Here is a 19666-nt window from a genome sequence, read left to right as displayed (position 1 = left end):
GTTAAATGTTAGATTGGCGTGACAACAAATCCGCTGCCTGCAAATAAGTGCTTTATCTTATTTCACATGCAAAGTAAGTGTTTACATACATGTCTTGAAGAAACAGCTGGAAAAAAACCTGCCCGTTTAATTATTTTGGCTATACATCCAAGAGTACACTGCCCTCCAAAAGTTTGGAAACACCCCTGGCAAAGTGTGGTTTTGGACGATATGAGCATAAATCCTTTGGTGCAAATACATTACAGTAACTTGACATTATCATTAAAGAACAGCAATAACAATTTTCATTTTGATTACATAATAATGGCAATATATACATGTCAAAGTCAGACATGCCCCTTTTCCAGCTATGATGCCTGGTTACTGGTTTGTAATTTGAAGCCTTAATAGCTTCAACAATTGATTGCCAATTAAGTTTAGAATACAATGAACCAATTAGAACCCAGTTTAGGTCAGATAGCTGCTAATGCTGGATATTTTGATGAATCGAAAATGTAATTTTTTTTTTTTTCTATGTTTAAACTGTTTATATAATAAAATATGTTTTCGTAGTTTGTGTTGTCCATTATCAGTGCAAAATTATCATAAATTAGAAAGGATTTATGCCAATATTGTCCCAAACCCCACTTTTCTTGGGCGTTTCCAAACTTTTGGAGGGCAGTGTATTTAAGCTTAATTCACCAAGTATCTATCACTACCAAAGCCTAGCAACTAGCTTAGGACAACATGTTAAAACTTGTTAGCAACATGCTAATTCATGTTAGCAATGTGATTAAAAAAATGCTAGCAGAATGTTAAATCATGCTAGTTAGCAATTTGTTAAAGGGTTAGTTCACCCAAATGAAAATTCTGTCACACCTGTAAGACCTTCGTTAATCTTTGGAACACAAAATAAGATATTTTAGTTGAAATCCGATGGCTCCGTGAGGCCTTCATAATCAGCAATGACATTTTCTCTCTCAAGATCCATTAATGTACTAAAAACATATTTAAATCGGTTCATGTGAATTACAGTGGTTACAGTCGGTTACAGTGGTTCAATATTAATATTATAAAGCGACAAGAATATTTTTGGTGCACCAAAAAAAAACAAAATAATGACTTATATAGTGATGGCTGATTTCAAAACACTGCTTCAGGAAGCTTTCGGAGCATAATTAATCAGTGTATCGAATCAGCGGTTCGGAGCTCTAAAGTCACGTGATTTCAGCAGTTTGGCGGTTTGACACACGATCTGAATCATGCTTCGGCACAAAAGATTCATAACGCTCCGAATCTTCCTGAAGCAGTGTTTTGAAATCGGCCATCACTATATAAGTCGTTATTTTATAAGTTATTAAGTCGACATGTTAATTCATGTAAGCAACATGGTAAACATGATAGCAACAAGCTAGTTCATGCTAGCAATGTGCTAATTAATGTTAGCAATGTGTTAAATCATGTTAACATTCTAATTAATGTTAACAATGTGCTAATTAAAGCTAGCAAAATGCTAATTAATGCTAGCAGCATCTTAAAACAAAACTAAAACAAAAACAAACTAAAATATGTTAAATGCTAACAACATGGTAAAACATGCTAGCAACATGCTAATTCATGTTAGCAACATGTAAAAACATGCTATCAGCATGTTAAAATATGGTAGCAATGTGTTAATTCATGTTAACATCTTAAAACATGTTAACAGTATGTTAAATCATGTTAGAAATGTACTAATTAATACTTGCAACATGCTAATTTCTACTAGAACTGTGCTAAAACACGTTAATAACGTTAAAACGTATTACCAATATGTTAAAACATGTTAGCTATGTGCTCATTCATTCTAGCAACATGTTAGCAAAATGTTAAAACATGTTAGCAACCTTTTATCAATTTGGTAAGGCATGCTTGTAAATGCTAATTCTTCTGTAACAACATGATAAAATGCTAATTCATGTTGGCATTGTACTAAAACATGCTAGCAAAATGCTAATTAATGCTAGACACATGCTAAGACATGGTAACGACATGATAAAACTTGCTAGCAACATGATGAACGTTTGACCTGATGAATTTTACTTTATAGTAAGAGTGAGATAGATGACTTTATAAATGGACCTCAGGGGAAAACATAAAATTATATACACAAAAGATGTATGACTCAAAATATTTTAAATTTCTTTGTTGCTCTTTACTGATTTTGACCAATCCATTCTTAATATTCAGTCGCATAATTATTTCAGCCCTTAGAGAGGTTATTTAGAGCCATGAGGTAATGAAGCTTTCTTTAGCTGTAAAAATCCTGTTTTAATTAATATTGGTTGTCACTCTAAAAAGCAACATTTATGGGCCTTAAGAGAGATTAAACCATGGTAATTAACTTTAATTATGCTAACTATTAAAGCAATAACCTAGCAGTGAATTAATCAGTCAGTCAAGCCACTTTATTTTTTTTTTTCTTTCTATAAAGTTAATTATGGTTTGATTAATAAATGATAATATATTCTCCACTTTTGTTCTCTGTTACATTTTTGTTTTATGAATTTGTCAGTTAGAGCCACATAAGGAGAGCAGACAAACAGGCCTGAGATACATTGATCGTGCTGTGGAGAAGTGTTAAATTCCTGAATGGGGCTTTTTCCATCCCTGGAGGGAAACTGGCTGATCTAGTTCTGGAATATCGATTGGTTTTATGTAACAGGGGTTTCCACTAGTGACCTTGGCTTGCCTTTGTTGAGATTGTAGTTCACATCAGATTCAGAGCTTTTTCTATTGGAATGTTTGACAGACAAATTTATAAAACGTTTTCACACACACAAGGGTGAATCTCATTTAAAAATAAAGAAAAGGAAAAAAAAAGAAAAAAAAAGAAAACATGTCCTGGTCAAATTTATACCCCAAAATAATATTTTGCATAACACAAAAAAGCCTATTTTTAGGACACTTAAAGTTGTTGTAATCACATTTTCTTAAATTCTCATGTTTTTACTTCTGAGGTTTTGTAATTCCCATTATTTTCAGTGATGATTCTAATTAGGTTATTGTTTTGTACTGTTACATTTTTTTAAATGCTGTCATCCAATTACTTTTAAATTTAAATCATGATTGAATGAACCATTAAAGGGTTAGTTCACCCAAAAATGAAAATTCTGTCATTAATTACTCACCCTCATGTCGTTCCACACCCGTAAGACCTTCATTCATCTTCAGAACACAAATTAAGATATTTTTGATAAAATCCGATGGCTCCGTGAGGCCTCCATTGGCAGCAAGATAATTAATGCTTTCAATGCCCAGAAACAGTTCATGTGACTACAGTGGTTCAACCTTAATGTTATGAAGTGACGAGAATACTTTTTGTGCACCAAAAATACAACATAACGACTTTATTTAACAATATCTAGAGATGGACAATTTCAAAACACTTCTTTCATGAAGCTTCGAAGCTTTACGAATCTTTTTGTTTCGAATCTGTGGTTCGGAGCGCATATCAAACTGCCAAAGTCACGTGATTTCAATAAACGAGTCTTCATTATGTCACAAGTATTTCAAAATTTAAATGGTTCAACACTGATTCATAACAAAAGATTCGTAAATCTTTGAAGCTTCAAGAAGCAGTGTTTTGAAATCACCCATCACTAGATATTGTTGAATAAAGTTGTTATTTTGTTTTTTTGGGGGCACAAAAAGTATTCTCGTCACATGAACTATTTTAAATATGTCTTTAGTAGCTTTCTGGGCATTGAAAGTGTTAATTATCTTGCTGTCAATGCAGGGCACAGGGCGGATTTTATCAAAAATATCTTAATTTGTGTTCTGAAGATGAACGAAGGTCTTACAGGTGTGGAACGACATGAGGATGAGTAATAAATGATATTATTTTCATTTTTGGATGAACTAACCTTTTAAAGGCCAAAAGAAGAATAATAACAGAAAAAAAAATAAATAAATAAATTTTCAAGACCTAAAACATGCATCTTCACTCATTCATAAAAAGTTTAACTTATAATTTTGACCATGTTATGCGTCAACTACCCATAAATACTTTTAAAATAATATATCATTATTTTCCAGCCATAAACAGTAATCGAAATTAAAAGGTTTTGCAATTGAAAATGTTTAGTAACATTAGGACACTATTTTCACAGAAAATATTAAATGTTTTAATTGTCCTATAATATTGTAGGGATCATTTGCTTTAGACAAGATACAGCTGTTTTCTTTGATTTTTTTTTTTTTTTTTTTTGGTGGTGCAAGTGACTTGAAAAGTGTTTTCGTGAGGATTCACTCACAAAGAAATCCTTTCTGATTGTTGAATGCAAATGTAAATATGTCTGTGAAGGATAGACATACAGTCTGTTCAGCAGGTTGCTCTGTCTAAATATCATAGTTCACATCTAATTTTCTGATTTTTCAGTGTTTGCTGACTGAACCAACAAATTTATCAGACTGTATGTTTATCTTTAATTTTCATGCATGTCAAATTAAATATGCATTTAAACATAACCCTTCAACCTAATCAGTCAAGCAATTTTTCAGTAGATGTTATTTGTGCATGATCCTTTGATGAGGTTGTTACTCATTTGACTCTGTAGATTTCGGTGTGAGTGCTTTTCTGTCCACCGGTGGAGACGTCACTAGACATAAAGTGAGGAAGACGTTTGTGGGGACCCCGTGCTGGATGGCTCCAGAGGTGATGGAACAGGTGCGTTTGCTCAGAGAACCAACATTAAACATGTACAAGTGGATCTTTTCCAAAAATCTTGTGAGCTCACTACATAGGCAGCATTTTAAATCATCAATAGGAGCACAGCCACCACGAATGCTGTTCTGTTCCAGAAGGTTGGTGCATATAGTAAGATTTTGGCCTAATTTTAAAGCAGCATTGCATGTATCCTTATAAGACATGAATAGGACAATCCCATAATGCATTAACAAGCTTAAAGATGGTGGACAAAGCAAGAAATGTTGATTATACTTATCATTTATTCCATACTGAAAAGTATCAATATAAAACACTGCCATTTTTACACATTTTTGAAAGAACATTCTTATCTTCACCAAGGCTGCATTTATTTAATAAAAAATACAGTAAAATAAATAGGAATTTTCTATTTGAATACATTTTAAAATGTTATTTATTCCTGTCTTCAGTGTCACATGATCCTTCAGAAATCATTCTAATATGCTGATTTGCTGCTCAAGAAACATTTATTATTATTATTATTATTAATGTTGAAAACATTACTGCTTAATATTTTTGTGGAAACTGTTATAGGATTCTTTGATGACTAGAAAACATAACAGCATTTATTTGAAAAAGAAATCTTTGTAACCTTATAAATGTATTTAATGTTGCTTTTGATACATTTAATGCATCCTTGCTGAATAAAGGTTTATGAATTAGTTTTTTGCAAAAAAATCATAGTGATCCCAAACTTTTGAATGGTAATGTAATTAAAATGTACCATTTTACCCAATATTTATGTGTGCTATTTATTTTTTGCTTATTAGACTATCATGTCATTAGAACAGTGATATGCTAACTGAATCAATTGAAGCAGAGTTGCCTAAGAAGAAAGATGCTCACTAGGTTTTGTAACAGAGAAACATGTTTCTTTCATCTACTCTAGATATGATGGATCTTGGCACCATGAAAGTGTTCACAGCTAGACTATTTCTAAGAGCTTTTCTGATACTATGAATTATTAATAACCATTAAACTATTCTAGCACAGATCATGGAGATTGTTTAAAGTTGACATTTAAAGGAAGTTGCGATAGCTTTTTTTTCTCTATTGTAACATATATCTAAGAGAAACCGCTTCTTCAACAAGATAAAATGCAGGGTGGGACTTGATTTTTTTTGTCCATGGGGAATTGATTGGATGGTTGTGGTTTGCTATTGGTCGATCTCATTTGAGTGCCAGGTTGTCCCGCCCTCACACCAGTAAACATGTCATCAGAGAAGAAAAGAGATGTCGCTATAAGTGGAGGGGAAGATCTTTTGATTAAAGATTATGAGGACACATGAATTAAAAGAAAAAAACAACAACAGTGATGTGCACGGATAAATCATTTATAATAAATACTGCAATATTCCATTAAAAAAAATAATTTCATGGTGACTTCAGTCATGCTGTGAAAAAAAGCAGCTGTTTATGGCTGATGTGGGTCATAGTTTGCCATTCCATCATCTGACGATCAGTTTGCATGTCATGTGACTGCAGGTACGGGGTTACGACTTCAAAGCTGACATTTGGAGTTTCGGAATCACTGCCATTGAACTTGCAACAGGCTCTGCGCCGTATCATCGGTACCCCCCTATGAAGGTAAACAGGACAACTGCTGTTCATGTGACCATTCGTGCTGTGTGTTTTGGTGAAAAACTAACCTGTTTTTATAAACTCTCCTATTTGTAATTATAACTGTTACAAAAGGTAAATCGAGGGTTAATTTATTTTAATTATACTGTCGATATTAAAAAGGACCCATTATGTGCTTTTACAAAGTCTTGATTTTGTTTTTGGGCTGTACTAGAATAGGTTTTCATGCTTGAATGTTCAAAAAACACATTATTTTTTTCCATATTCGACATTATTGCAGCTCCTCTATTCCCAGTCTGTCAGCAACGCTCTGTTTAGTTCCTGTCTCAATGAAGCCCCTCCTTCCAAAAAGCACAATGTGCTCTGATTGGTCAGCTGGACCGGTGTGTTGTGATTGGTCAACCAATTCGGGAATGCATGGGAAATGTCATGTCCCTTACCATAACCGCCAGTTTCAACACACTACTATATAACTTAACCATAACTATATAGCTTATCATTATTTAAATGAGAAATGTTGTGACGTACATTGCTGGAAGAAAACTCAAGACTACAATGGAGGCGTTTCAGGGAGTGAATTAGAGAATAACTTCCTTTGCAGGAACTGTGTAACTATTCAGACCTTTTTCATGCTCAAACAGCAACATTACACATTAAAGTTGAACATGTAAAAAAGCATAATAGGTCCACTTTAACTAAATGAATGCAAAGCCTGTACAGTTGATCTAATATCTATAATGTGGTTTTACAGGCTCATAGAGCAGACAGTGAAAGTATAGTTCACCCAAAATGAAACTGTAATTAATTAATTTATATCTACCTTGATGATGTTCAGACTTTTTGTTTTGTTTTGGAGAGAGTTCATAAGTGAGCATTTTTAAAGTATTCCTCTACCTAGTAAAACTTTCAAGTCTCAACCTTACAAATACATGTATTTTCATATCTAATGTTTGCAGGTTTTAATGCTCACGCTGCAGAACGATCCTCCAACCCTGGAGACTGGGGTTGAGGACAAAGAGATGCTTAAGAAGTATGGAAAGTCTTTTAGAAAACTTATATCCTTGTGCCTTCAGAAGGACCCTGCAAAGAGGTAATTTGAATCCCTTCTTATTTGTTCACACAAATTAGTAAATCTGTCTCCAAGGATCATAAAGAATGCTGAATGGTCTCCATGGATGACCAGAAGTTTTAGCAAAACCCTTTAATACTAGAGGCAAATATATTGATTTGAATTGTGTTTTGTACATTACTGAATAGCAGTCCTTGGTTTGCTCTCCATTTTGTCTCTCTAAAGATAAATCGCAGTCAATAAAAGAAATGCCACACAGACAAAGTAGGTCTTATTACACTCAAATAGATACAGATGAGCTAATGCGATCTAGAGACCATAAATTGCTGCTGGTCTGTTTACTGTGTGTATCAGCGGTCTCATCTGGTCAATAAATTGGACATCGGGTAGTAGGGCTCTTGTGGTGTGCAGTAATAACTTAATATCATGGTAACATGATAACAGTATCTCTATACAATATAAGATATAATATAGTAATATTTATATATATATTTATATTTATACAGTGGGTACGGAAAGTATTCAGACCCCCTTAAATTTTTCACTCTTTGTTATATTGCAGCCATTTGCTAAAATCATTTAAGTTCATTTTTTATCCCTCATTAATGTACACACAGCACCCCATATCGACAGAAAAACACTGTTGACATGAATTGTTGACATTTTTGCAGATTTATTAAAAAAGAAAAACTGAAATATCACATGGTCCTAAGTATTCAGTTCTGTCAGGTTGGATGGTAAACGTTGTTGGACAGCCATTTTTATGAACTTAAAATGAGTTTTAAATGAACTTAAATGATTAAGCAAATTTAGCAAAGATTTAGCAAATTGCTGCAATATAACAAAGAGTGAAAAATTTAAGGGGGTCTGAATACTTTCCGTACCCACTGTATAAATATATATATATATATATATATATATATATATATATATATATGGGCCATTCTACAGAATTGTTTCAAAGGCAAGAGTTGGAAACGTCTCAAAATGCAAATGTATGCAAATTGTATAATATTCAAGGTACACATTTCTAGTAATTGTGCAGTTAATTAGGGCCCGAGCACCGATGGTGTGAGGACCCTATTGGAATTGCTCCGTTTATTATTATTATTATTATTATTATTATTCTTCTTCTCCAAAATGAATCGCATTTGAGAGGGCCTAAACGTGCTCGAAAACTCACGAAACTTTGCACACGCGTCAGAAGTGGTGAAAATTTACGTCTGTTATGGGTTTCGGAATTGGGCGTGGCAAAATGGCTTGATAGCGCCATCTAACGTACAGCCCCGCTCGCTACATAACACTAGGGGTTTGAAATTCGGTACACACATTTATCAGCCCAGTACCTACAAAAAATTCTCTTGGAGCGAAATCCGAAACCAAACAGGAAGTCAGATATTTTTAATCAATTCACCGTTTTTTGCATTTTCCAGACGTTGTACTTTAACGAACTCCTCCTAGAGATTTAATCAGATCAATGTCATTTTTGGTCAGTCTAATCTAAAGACCTTAGCGATGATAAATTTCAAAGATCTTGAGTTTTCGCTGAAGGGCGTGTCTGTGGCGGCCTGACAAAGTCTGATGTTTCGCCATGAAAGAGGAAGCTGCTGTAACTCAGGCATACAATGTCCGATCTGCCCCAAACTTCACATGTGTGATAAGAGTCCTAGCCTAAAGACATCTATATGACAATATTCAGTTAGTCATAGCGCCACCTGCTGGCAACAGGAAGTGGCATGCTTTATGCTGTAATTCACTACCAGATTCACATTTCATCATGCCACGAAGTACCAGACATGCTAGAAATACGTTAAATCATGCAACACTTGGCTGAGTGCTAATGTATGCGATTAACGCCACGAAAGAAACAGGAAGTTGTTGTAACTCAGGCATACAATGTCCGATCTGCTTCAAACTTCACGTGTTCAATGATAGTCCTGGCCTGAAGACATCAACATGGCAAAATTCAGTTACGGTAAAAGCGCCACCTGTTGGCCGCAGGAAGTGTGGCATTTCGAAATTACTTTGGCATAATTCTCCTGTATTCACTCACTTAAATGCATGATGCCCACTGTTCGCTGTTTTCCTGAGGCCAACGGGTGGCGGTGAGCCCGGGTGCGAGGGCCCTCTCAACGCTGCTTGCAGCTTTAATTCTCATATTGTATTTTGAGAAAGTTTTGGAATATTTTTCCTCTCCCCAAATTTGCCACTACTGAAACACAATGATAAATTTAAAAGAAGGGTTACATTAACCTATTAAGATTTTGTTTACATCTACCTTGTAAATATATTTTTCTATTTAAAAAAAAAAAAAAAAAAAGTTTTCACAGGTAAATCAGTAACAATTACAATTTTAACATAATTTCAAGTGTAATTTATGGGACTTGTTGTATTTTGAATCCAATCTTTCTTTGTAAAAAGCATAAAGTTTATCATACTGATTTTAAAGTTAAGGATTCATTAGTTTGAATATGCATTGAACCAAACACTATCATAACATCTTTGTTGATAATTCAAAACACTTTATTTTTCAGTCATGACTGCACATTTTCAGTAGTGACAGTAATGTTTTGGTTGCGACACATTACCGAATTTTAACTCTCATACTAAAACACTACTAAAATATACTAAAATAATAATGATTTGCATAACTTTTCTAAAATTTTATTGTAAAATTTTCCCTTTTCTTACTACGAAAAGTAGAATTGAATCACAGTCACGACCAATACATGTGGTGAAGTTTCGGTGGTGACAATTTTAGATACACAGTTACACAGCTAGTACAGTTCTGAGCAGTTGTACACAGAAAAAAACTAAATTTTTATCGAATAACACTCAAAAAACAATGATGTCACAACCGAAACTTCATGACGTATTTTGGTCATGACTGTTTCAATAGTGACAATTTTAGATACTTTTGAGCCTAGCTCAAAGATGGAACAGAACAACCAAGCACAATGTTACAATAACGGACAACGGAACTGAACAAACACAGAGCTTAAATAGACCAAAATAATAAATTAAGAAATTAACATCAGATGAAACGGATGATAAAACAATGAATCATTAAGCAAACGGACAGACACAGGAAACTGAACTAAATATGTACCAAACCCACCCATAAACTACTGAGCTCCGGACATGACATGCAGGAAAAAAAATTTAGGCTAAAACGTGCGCACCGTTTTACTATTTCATTCCCTTAATTTACTAAAACATGCACATGATTTATAAATCGAGGGAACAAAATAGTAAATCGTGCACACGTTTTAATTTTTTTTCTTGCATGTCATGTGCGGGGCTCCGTAATAATACCCATAACACTTTCATGCATCACTTGGCCAGAGCAAAAAAAATCCTTATTGTGGAGTCGTGAAATATGGACCTGTCTGAAAATGTCAGCATCAACTGCTTTAACTTGGCTCTTCTCATCTCCACAGGCCCACTGCAGCCGAGCTTTTGAAATGTAAATTTTTCCAAAAGGCTAAGGTACGGCAGTATACTCTCTCTCTCTCCATACTTCAAATGCTTTAACCAGTGCTTCACAGTGGTCTGTCACTGATATATGTTATGTATTTTTTCCCCTCCTGCCTCTGTTGTAGAATCGAGAGTACTTGATTGAAAAGCTGCTTACAAAAGGACCAAATATAAACCAGAGAGCCAAAAAGGTAACACAGTCTCATTCATCCTCACGCATTTGAGTGTATTTTTTCCCACAGGCCAGATGGGTCTCTCTTCTCTCATGTTCAGCAGAGTGCTTTCTATATTGATTAAACGGTGTGGCTGTTTTTGATTGAGGGATCGGAAACCGTAATGATTCTCACAGCAGGACATCTGCCCCTAACACTGAGTGCTCACTCGTCCACTCAGATGCCAAATGCACTTTAACCTATTACTTTAAGAGCCAGTTCATGCATGGACTCTATCGTGACCTCTTTCCCTGAGTGTTTTCTCTCTGCTAGATGATGGGTTTGCTCTATTTCTCTGTCTGTCTGTCTGTCTATCTATCTATCTATCTATCGGTCTGTCTGTCGGTCTGTCATTCTATCTATGTCTGTTTGTTAATCTTTTGTAACATCTATCACTCATTCCTTCTGTCTCATGTCTCTGTTTCTATCTGTCTCTCTATCATTCAGTCTGTACAGTATATCTGTCTGCCTGTCTGTTTCGTTCTATCTATCATTTGCTCTATCAGACTTTCATTCTATCTATCGTTCAATCTATCTTTTTATTATTATAAGGTAGGGATGCAACAAACAATTATTTTGATAATCGATTAATTACGAGATTATTAGATTGATTAATCAGCTAATCCACGATTATTTCACTGATTACTCAGTATTCTTTGATTGATTATTCAGCTTTTTGCAATTAGTTAAAATATTGAGAACAGGTAGAACATCATAACTTTTTAATAAGAGTAAAAATATGAATACGTAATTTGAAAAACGCTCCTCTAGAATGAAATTTTTATCCATTAACATAATGTTTATACTTTACAAGCTGTTTTATTGGCATCTTACCGCAGTTGAAACACTGATTACATGAGCGATTGCATGAGATGATTCAGTTCAGTAAGTTGTACTTTATCTTTCAACATACCTTCTGATGTTCATTCATGTTTATTATGTGCTGCAACTAATAGTAAAGAGGTAGAGATGATCTGTAGAGTCACTACAGTGATCTGTCGCCACATTAAAGAGCATCAAATGAAATTTATTGTTTGAATTTCGTAGTAAAATTGACAGAAGTTAAAAGCTGAGACTTTTTCATATCAAAAGTAACCTGCTTGGTCTTGTCTGTCGGCACATTGTCAGTGTCCTCTTTGCTCTGCGTGAGAAAATGGTCATGGCGTGAGAACAGTGTCAATTCTGTGAGTCTGAATGCGTGAGAGTTGGTAGCCCTGCATATGACACCTTTTTTTTTTTTTTGTAGTTATGTTAAACCAAAGTACTTTTCAAAGAAAGTTCACTCGGCACCCATTTTTGCAATGCCTCCGGGAAGCTGTTTCGGGTATCCAAGAACAAGTCCTATCTGTTTGAATGGGGGAATCCTGAAATCTCAAAAACTGCTTGGTGAACTCACAATTAAATTACATATTTCAAATAAGCAACAAAATCTGACATGAACTGTCCCTTAAATGTTGTTTCTCATGCTCAAATAGCATTAAAAAAAGGTTATTTTTCAGGTTAGCTGAGCCAATGCGCATGTGCAATCCTAAGCGCGAGTCTCAGGTTTCTATGGGAACCGGAGATTCTAACGACAGCTGCAGTGACGCAAAGACTTTATCAATCAGTGATTGGCTCTTTTATCTAGAAGGTGGGACATACTACCGCCATATTGTGCGTTGCAGTTTATCCCATTCATAACTAATAGGAGTGAACTGTCTTTCTATATCTATAGTCTTTGGTTAAACTGTCCCACACTCTTCTAGTTCAGGTGTGTTTGCATTCCGAAGCACTGTGTCTTCTTTTATTGGATTGGCCAGGTCTGTGCAACAAAAATAGCCCCAAAATAACCCAATGTGATTTTATCCATTGGGTGGCCGAAATCTCCACTGAATTTGTAAATCTGGGGGTGTTTTGGGGTGTTTGAGTGCTGAAATCATGCATATGGGGGTGGAAATCAACCCTCAGAAAATATTTTTACCCACGGCAACAACTTGATAACCGCAGACTTGGCTACAATGTGCATTACAGTATTGCGCTACAGTGCCACTCTGGTCAAATCACGCTATTGCAGGATCAGGATAATGTTGACTAATCATTTCAGCTCTATCATATGGATTCCTGTGAATGTGCAATATATTTGTCACCCCAATTCAAATATAATTAAAATTCAGGAATTCATTTGAAAAAAAAAAAAAAAAATGAAAGGATCTGTACTCAACTTAAATAACAATGAGCGTTAACACCATGTTTGTGGTAAGATAATAATTTGGATGCATGTTTGGAAGCAGTTTTTTTATGTTGAAATTTTTTAAACATGCAGTAATAGACCCTCCCCTCAAAATCTGAATGTGTGTGTGGAGTGGTAGATAAAATGAAATAATTTAATAATCAACGATCTTTACACACACAACAGATATAATAATACAACAAAGGTGACTTGACTTGGCTCAGTTTCAGTTTGTGGCTTTAGCAGACACCTAATGTCTCTGAGCTCTGATGAGCTATGAAGAAAAACAGACTTTAATGCAGGCAACAGGGTGCTTTGTTTAAACCACCATTTGCATGACAGACCGTATGCTGGGTAGGGACAGAGACACCTCTCGCCCACTAAATGAATGAGAGAAATGGCAGCTAAAGTGCTCTCCACATCCATCCATTTAGGAGGATGTACAGAATGTCCCGACGGAGATGGAAGTAGAGGCTGTGACATTGATGGGCTGAAATGATGGGGGAATGTGGGTGTTTTCACATGTGGGCTGCCAGTATTGTATAGAGGTGTAGATGATAACAGACAGAATGAGAAAAATACTCTGGCCAAATATAGAATATTTACAATGATTTTGCTGGAGATAAAAATATTGTGAATATTGATGTAATTTGATGTGCTTTTTATTTGGCTATTCAGTCTGCAGTCCTTCCTTATCTTGCAAGTCACAACACTGTAAAAAATTATTTTCTTGATTTGTTATCAGAACATTTTTTCTTTTGTCAAATCAACTTAGATAATTAATGCGGTAACCCTTACTCAAATTTTTAATTTCATTGAACTCAAAATTTTAGAACAACCAGGTAACTTGCTTTACACCAAGTGAAGAAGTTTTAATAGCATTTCTGATTTAAACATATTAGTTTATAATTAAATAATTGGATTTTAACTGTTTTAGTGAATCGATTCTAAACTCAGTGATTCAATTATTTGTGTTCATTTAGATTATGCTTATTTTTATTGTATTTTATCTACTTTTAATCTATTTGGCTACAGTGACTGTTTGGTTAAAATTATTGTTCTTTTGATTAGCCAATACATAGCAAATGCATAAATTTGGAGATATACGTATATACACTCTAAAAAATGCTGGGTTAAAAACAACCCAAGTTGGGTTGAAAATGGACAAACCCAGCGATTGGGTTGTTTTAACCCAGCGGTAGGGTTAAATGTTTGCCCAACCTGCTGGGTAGTTTTATTGAACTCAACTATTGTTTAAAAATTACTGTATTGCTTAATTAAAATTAACCCAAAGTATGTTGGAAATGAACATTTATTAATGTTCAATGAATAATTATTAAACAATAAACATTTATTAAATTGCTTATTAATACATTTATAATAATAAACTATTAAACTATTAAATTTATATTAATAAAATATTAAAGCTTATTAATAAACATTCACCTTTTGTCTATTATTGTTGTCTCTAATTGCATCTGGTTTTTAATTTCCCAACTATTTTGGGTTCATTTTAAGCTAGCCATATAGCAATTTTTAAACAATAGTTGGTTTAAATAAAACTACCCAGCAGGTTGGGCAAACATTTAACCCAACCGCTGGGTTAAAACAACCCAATCGCTGGGTTTGTCCATTTTCAACCCAACTTTGGTTGGTTTGGGTTGTTTTTAACCCAGCATTTTTTAGAGTGTATCAAATGACTGAAAAATACTATATGTATTAAATATATAATATATTTTTAGCTATATCCATCCATCCATACAAACAAACAGCAGAGAACTGAAAGAAACTCTTAAATGCATACAAACTGCCACAAGTATGTTTGTAATAGTGTTTATTTTTTATTTTTTTTATTTTTTAGGTCGAATAGCTTGCGTTCATTAAAAAAGGTGTGTGTTGTACTGATAAAGGGATTTATTCCAAAGTAGATGACCGAATGAGTGCACTTAAAAGCTGCTCGGCAGATTACGGTGCAGCCACACAGACAATATTTAGAGTCTGACTTGTAAAGAATAATCACTACAGCAGATCCATTTAGAATTGATTTTGTTGATGTGTAATGGTGTTTTAGTTGTCTGAAGTGGTCTGGGAAAACTAGTCATGCTTTCAGTAATAGACTCTTCTCAATGAATTACAGTATTAATGGGAGGGAGGGAGAAACAGACGTACGGTGTGTTGTCTGGGTGGAACAGAGCCCATGCATACTTGTTAGATTTGACAACAGTTGCAGTCAAGTGAGGCGTCGTATTCAGGAAAGGGAACCTCTGGGAAATGTAAGTTTAATTAGAGATCTGAAACATTATTTGTAGTACCTCAATTGTGAAATTGGAGTAGTTAGTGGGATGGTATAGTAGTGAAGCTCATCAGCTGAAACTGTGTCAACAAACAGCTTTAAGGGACTAATCGCTGGAGGTCAGCAGGTGTCTATGCTAGTTGATGGCAGACAACTTTATCAGGTGATGGATCACAGTCTGTCCTCGCTGCATTGCGCTGTAGCTCAGAATGTCTCTGGCCCCATCTCAAATGCTGCTCTCAGCCACTGCACTGCAAAATAATCACACTTTAATCAGTGTTTTTGTCTTGTTTTCCAATAAAACCATTTAAACATCCTTTAAACACAATCAATTTTCTGGAGAAGCAAAATGCACAAGATGTTAAGACCTTTTAATAGAGAATATATCATCACTGTCAGGTGGGAATTTTGTCACTTTTTCCCCCCATAAATCATTACTATTGGTCACCCTTTACATCTGTCTGTGGGTGTAAAAAAGAGCTTGTGACTAAACCTTGTTTAATTCCATTGGATGATTTAAACTGTCAGTAAAACCTCATAACTCATGACCGGAGTTATCTCTGCTTGTTTGTAACGCAAGCTGAAATAAAGAACTGTTTGTTTAAATGATTACAGCTTTTTCTTTACCCAACAAACACTATACGCCACCTCCGTCGAAAATGAGATGATATTGAGCGAATGCTCTCTGCACATAGTATACGTTCATCAAATACTTTTGCTTCAAATCCCAACGTCAGCCCATTCAGAAATACCGGTTTGTTGACAGAAACCACTAAACGCCACTTCCCTTGTCAGCAAAAGCCTCTAAGTGCACAGAAGAACCAATCGGAAGATGCAAATTGAATCACATGATTTCATGATGAATAACAGTGTATGTATGAGCTGGTTTTCAATTGCCGAGCTGCATGTTTTTATCATGTTTTGTCCATCGTTACAGTGGCAATGACAGGATTTCATGAGTAGCAAGTAAACACAACTGTGTTCCTTTGCTGTTGTAAAACCGACAGTCTTGTTGTCCGAAAAGGTGGACTTAGAGGTGTTTGCAAAAAAAAAATAGTGACATTTTTGATAATAAGGCATGCTCAAAAAATGCTCATTTAAAAGAAAACATGTCGGACGGACTTCTTTTTGCAATAGAGCTCATTCATATATTCATTCATATATATATATATATATATATATATATATATATATATATATATATATATATATATATATATATATATATATATATTAAATAGCCTGTGTGAAGCACTTCATCTTTAATAACATGACATTTTGGCCAAATTAAAAAAAAAAAAAAAAAAAAAAAACTGCACGCTCACATAGCTACAATAAACTTTCTAACCTGTAAGTTGATAAAAAAAACCTAATGATAAAAAAACCACTTACTGCCTCAAATGTGACCGTTCTAATGACAGACAAAACACACATGTCACATTCTCAGAAATTCGCTGGTCGAAAATCTCTTAACTCCATTTGAGCTTGATTTTGGTAAAATGTTATTAATATAAGACACAAGTGTCTGAACATATATACAGCCACAATAGCAACTTTGACAACAGTGTTTAAAAATATAGTTTATTCCATTTATTGAAAAGTAGCCGGTTTAGACGTACAAGGTTTCGACCCAACAGCGACAATATCTTAAATTAAGCTTATTTTTAAAACCTATTGGCAACTTTCTTGTTTTTAAAGTTGGCATTGGGATGTATATCAGAGAGAAATGGCTATTTGAACAAGTTAAAATGTAGGACGGGGCTTTTTTTGTCCATGGGAAATTGATTGGATGGTTGTGGTTTTCTATTGGTGGATCTCATGTGAGTGACAGGTTGCCCCGCCCTCACACCAGTAAACATGCTATTAGAGAAAAACTGAGCACTCGCATAGCTACAATAAACTTTCTAACCTGTAAGCTGATTAAAAAATCTAATGTGATTCACTTACTGCTTCAGATGACAGACTAAACAGATGAATGGCATTCTAATGACAGACTAAACATGCATGTCCGAAATTCACTTTGACTCCATTTGAGCTTGATTTTGATAAAATGTTAATAATATAAGACACATTCAATTGTCTGAACATATATAAAGCCAAAATACATCACAATAGCATCTTAAAAATACATTGTTTTTTCTATTTCCTTAAAAGTATCAGTTTTGGACATAAAAGGTTTCTATCTGACAGTGACGATATCTTAAATTAAGCTTTTTAAACGCTCTTGGCAACTTTCGTGTTTTAAAGTCACCATGACTTCCATATTGTGACACATATCCAAGTGAATCGGCTCCTTGAACAAGATAAAATGTAGGGTGGCACTTGATTTTATCCATGGGGAATTGATTGGATGGTTGTGGTTTGCTATTGGTCAATCTCATGTGAGTGACAGGTTGCCCCGCCCTCACACCAGTAAACACATCTTCAGTGAAGAGATGTCGCTGCAAGAGGGAGAGAAAGGTATTTTGATTAAAGATTGCGAGGACACATAAATTTAAAAAAAATTATGTGCACGGATAAATTATTTATAATAAATACTGCAAAAAAAAGGGCCAATTTTGATTTGATGGTGACTTTAAGTATATATGTAACAAAATGGAGTGAGTTTATCCTTTAAAAAGAATAAAAAAACTATTCTTTGAAAAAAAAAAGGTGTAATATATTCTACTTAAAATACTTAAATTAATTATAAATATTGTTTTTAGGATGTTTAGATAATTTGTCCACAAATTAAGATAGAACTACTGATTCATTACTTATGACCAAACTCTTTCCAGATAATCAATGTTTTTCATATCAAAATGTTTGGGAAATAATTTATTATAATTCAAAAGTTTTTTTTTTTTATGTATTTGAAAGACATAAATGCTGACTAAGGCTGCATTTACTAGATTAAATAGTGTAAAAACAGTTATATTGTCAAATATTATTGGAATTTAAAATAACTGTTTTCTATTTGAATATATTTTAAAATGTAAATTTAAATGTATTAATATTCCTGTAAATTTCAGCATCATTTCTCCAGTCTTCAGTGTCACATGATCCTACAGAAATCATTCTGATATGCTGATTTCCTGCTTAAACATTTCTGATTATTATCAATGTGGAAGATCTTTGTGCTGCTTCATATTTTTGTGGAAACAGTGACACTTTTTTTTTTCATGATTCTTTGATGAACAGGAAGTTTGTGTATGGCCTGCAGAGGCAGCGTTTTTCAGGTTTTGGACGCGGCCACGGTGTGAAACCGGAGCGTACTAAAAATGTGAATTATGAAATTGAATCACGCTCCTCATGAATATTCTGATGAAGGATGTGTCAGTGTCAGCAGTGTGTGCGTGTCCTTTCTGTCACCTGGTGTCTGTCCCCATTGCTGATGTGTTTGTGTGCTATTGCGACCCTGCCTCACTCCCACATTATGTATCCAGTCAGCATAGCTGTAGCCCGAGGAGAGAGAGACGGCCGGGAAAGATGCTGTCATGTAAGGACTCTCTGACCTGAACAACTCCTGACAAACACCATTTCTCTTCTTTACCTCACTTCCTCTCTCTCTCTCTCTCTGTGTTGTATTCTTTCATCTCTCTGACTCTACACAGCTGTCTGCCTCACTCTGTCTTTGTCATTCTCTTTCTTTCTGTGTGTCTTTCTTTCTCCTCTGAGCTCCTTACTGTGAGGACTTGAATATTAGCAGCTGCGGTTCTGTTCAGGACACTGAGGAGAGAATCAGTGTGTGACCTTGGAATTTCAAAGCGTTCCTTCGAAGACATCCACTTGAGCGATACATGTTTAAGCAGCATTGCGAAAATCATGATGATTTTAATATGTTCTTCTTCATTTGGCCTTTGAGTTTTCTAAAGACATTGTCATTAGAAAAAATAACCATAAATCTAATGATTTTCAAAAATAAATTCAAACTTTTTTAAGGTAAAAATATTTTTTGACACATATAATACTTTTTTAAACATAAATATTTGACTCCATTTGACCTGAGAAGGCTATGACCTTGACTCTGATATTTCCTGTTTCCGGTTTCAGCTTCCTGCATGTTGTTCCGACTACACTTTGACTGATTTGACAACTGTTTTTTCAAGCTTTAATATTT

General features: G+C 34.6%; 1 protein-coding gene across 3 annotated transcripts in view; it reads left to right on the top strand.

Moving 5' to 3' along the window:
• The window catches only part of stk39 (serine threonine kinase 39), an 89889-nt gene that overhangs the window by 14155 nt on the left and 56068 nt on the right, over positions 1 to 19666 (top strand). For all 3 annotated transcript variants that reach the window (XM_067409824.1, XM_067409826.1, XM_067409823.1), the window contains exons 6-10: positions 4578 to 4687; positions 6212 to 6313; positions 7264 to 7397; positions 10817 to 10865; positions 10979 to 11044. In XM_067409824.1, coding sequence (XP_067265925.1) covers positions 4578 to 4687; positions 6212 to 6313; positions 7264 to 7397; positions 10817 to 10865; positions 10979 to 11044 — 461 coding nt within the window. The remainder of the gene's footprint in view (positions 1 to 4577; positions 4688 to 6211; positions 6314 to 7263; positions 7398 to 10816; positions 10866 to 10978; positions 11045 to 19666) is intronic.

This window comes from Chanodichthys erythropterus, chromosome 14, assembly GCF_024489055.1.
Source record: "Chanodichthys erythropterus isolate Z2021 chromosome 14, ASM2448905v1, whole genome shotgun sequence".
In the NCBI taxonomy this organism is placed as follows: domain Eukaryota; kingdom Metazoa; phylum Chordata; class Actinopteri; order Cypriniformes; family Xenocyprididae; genus Chanodichthys; species Chanodichthys erythropterus.
The sequence above is the reverse complement of the archived record's forward strand: the minus strand, read 5'-3'. Positions and strand labels throughout refer to the sequence as shown.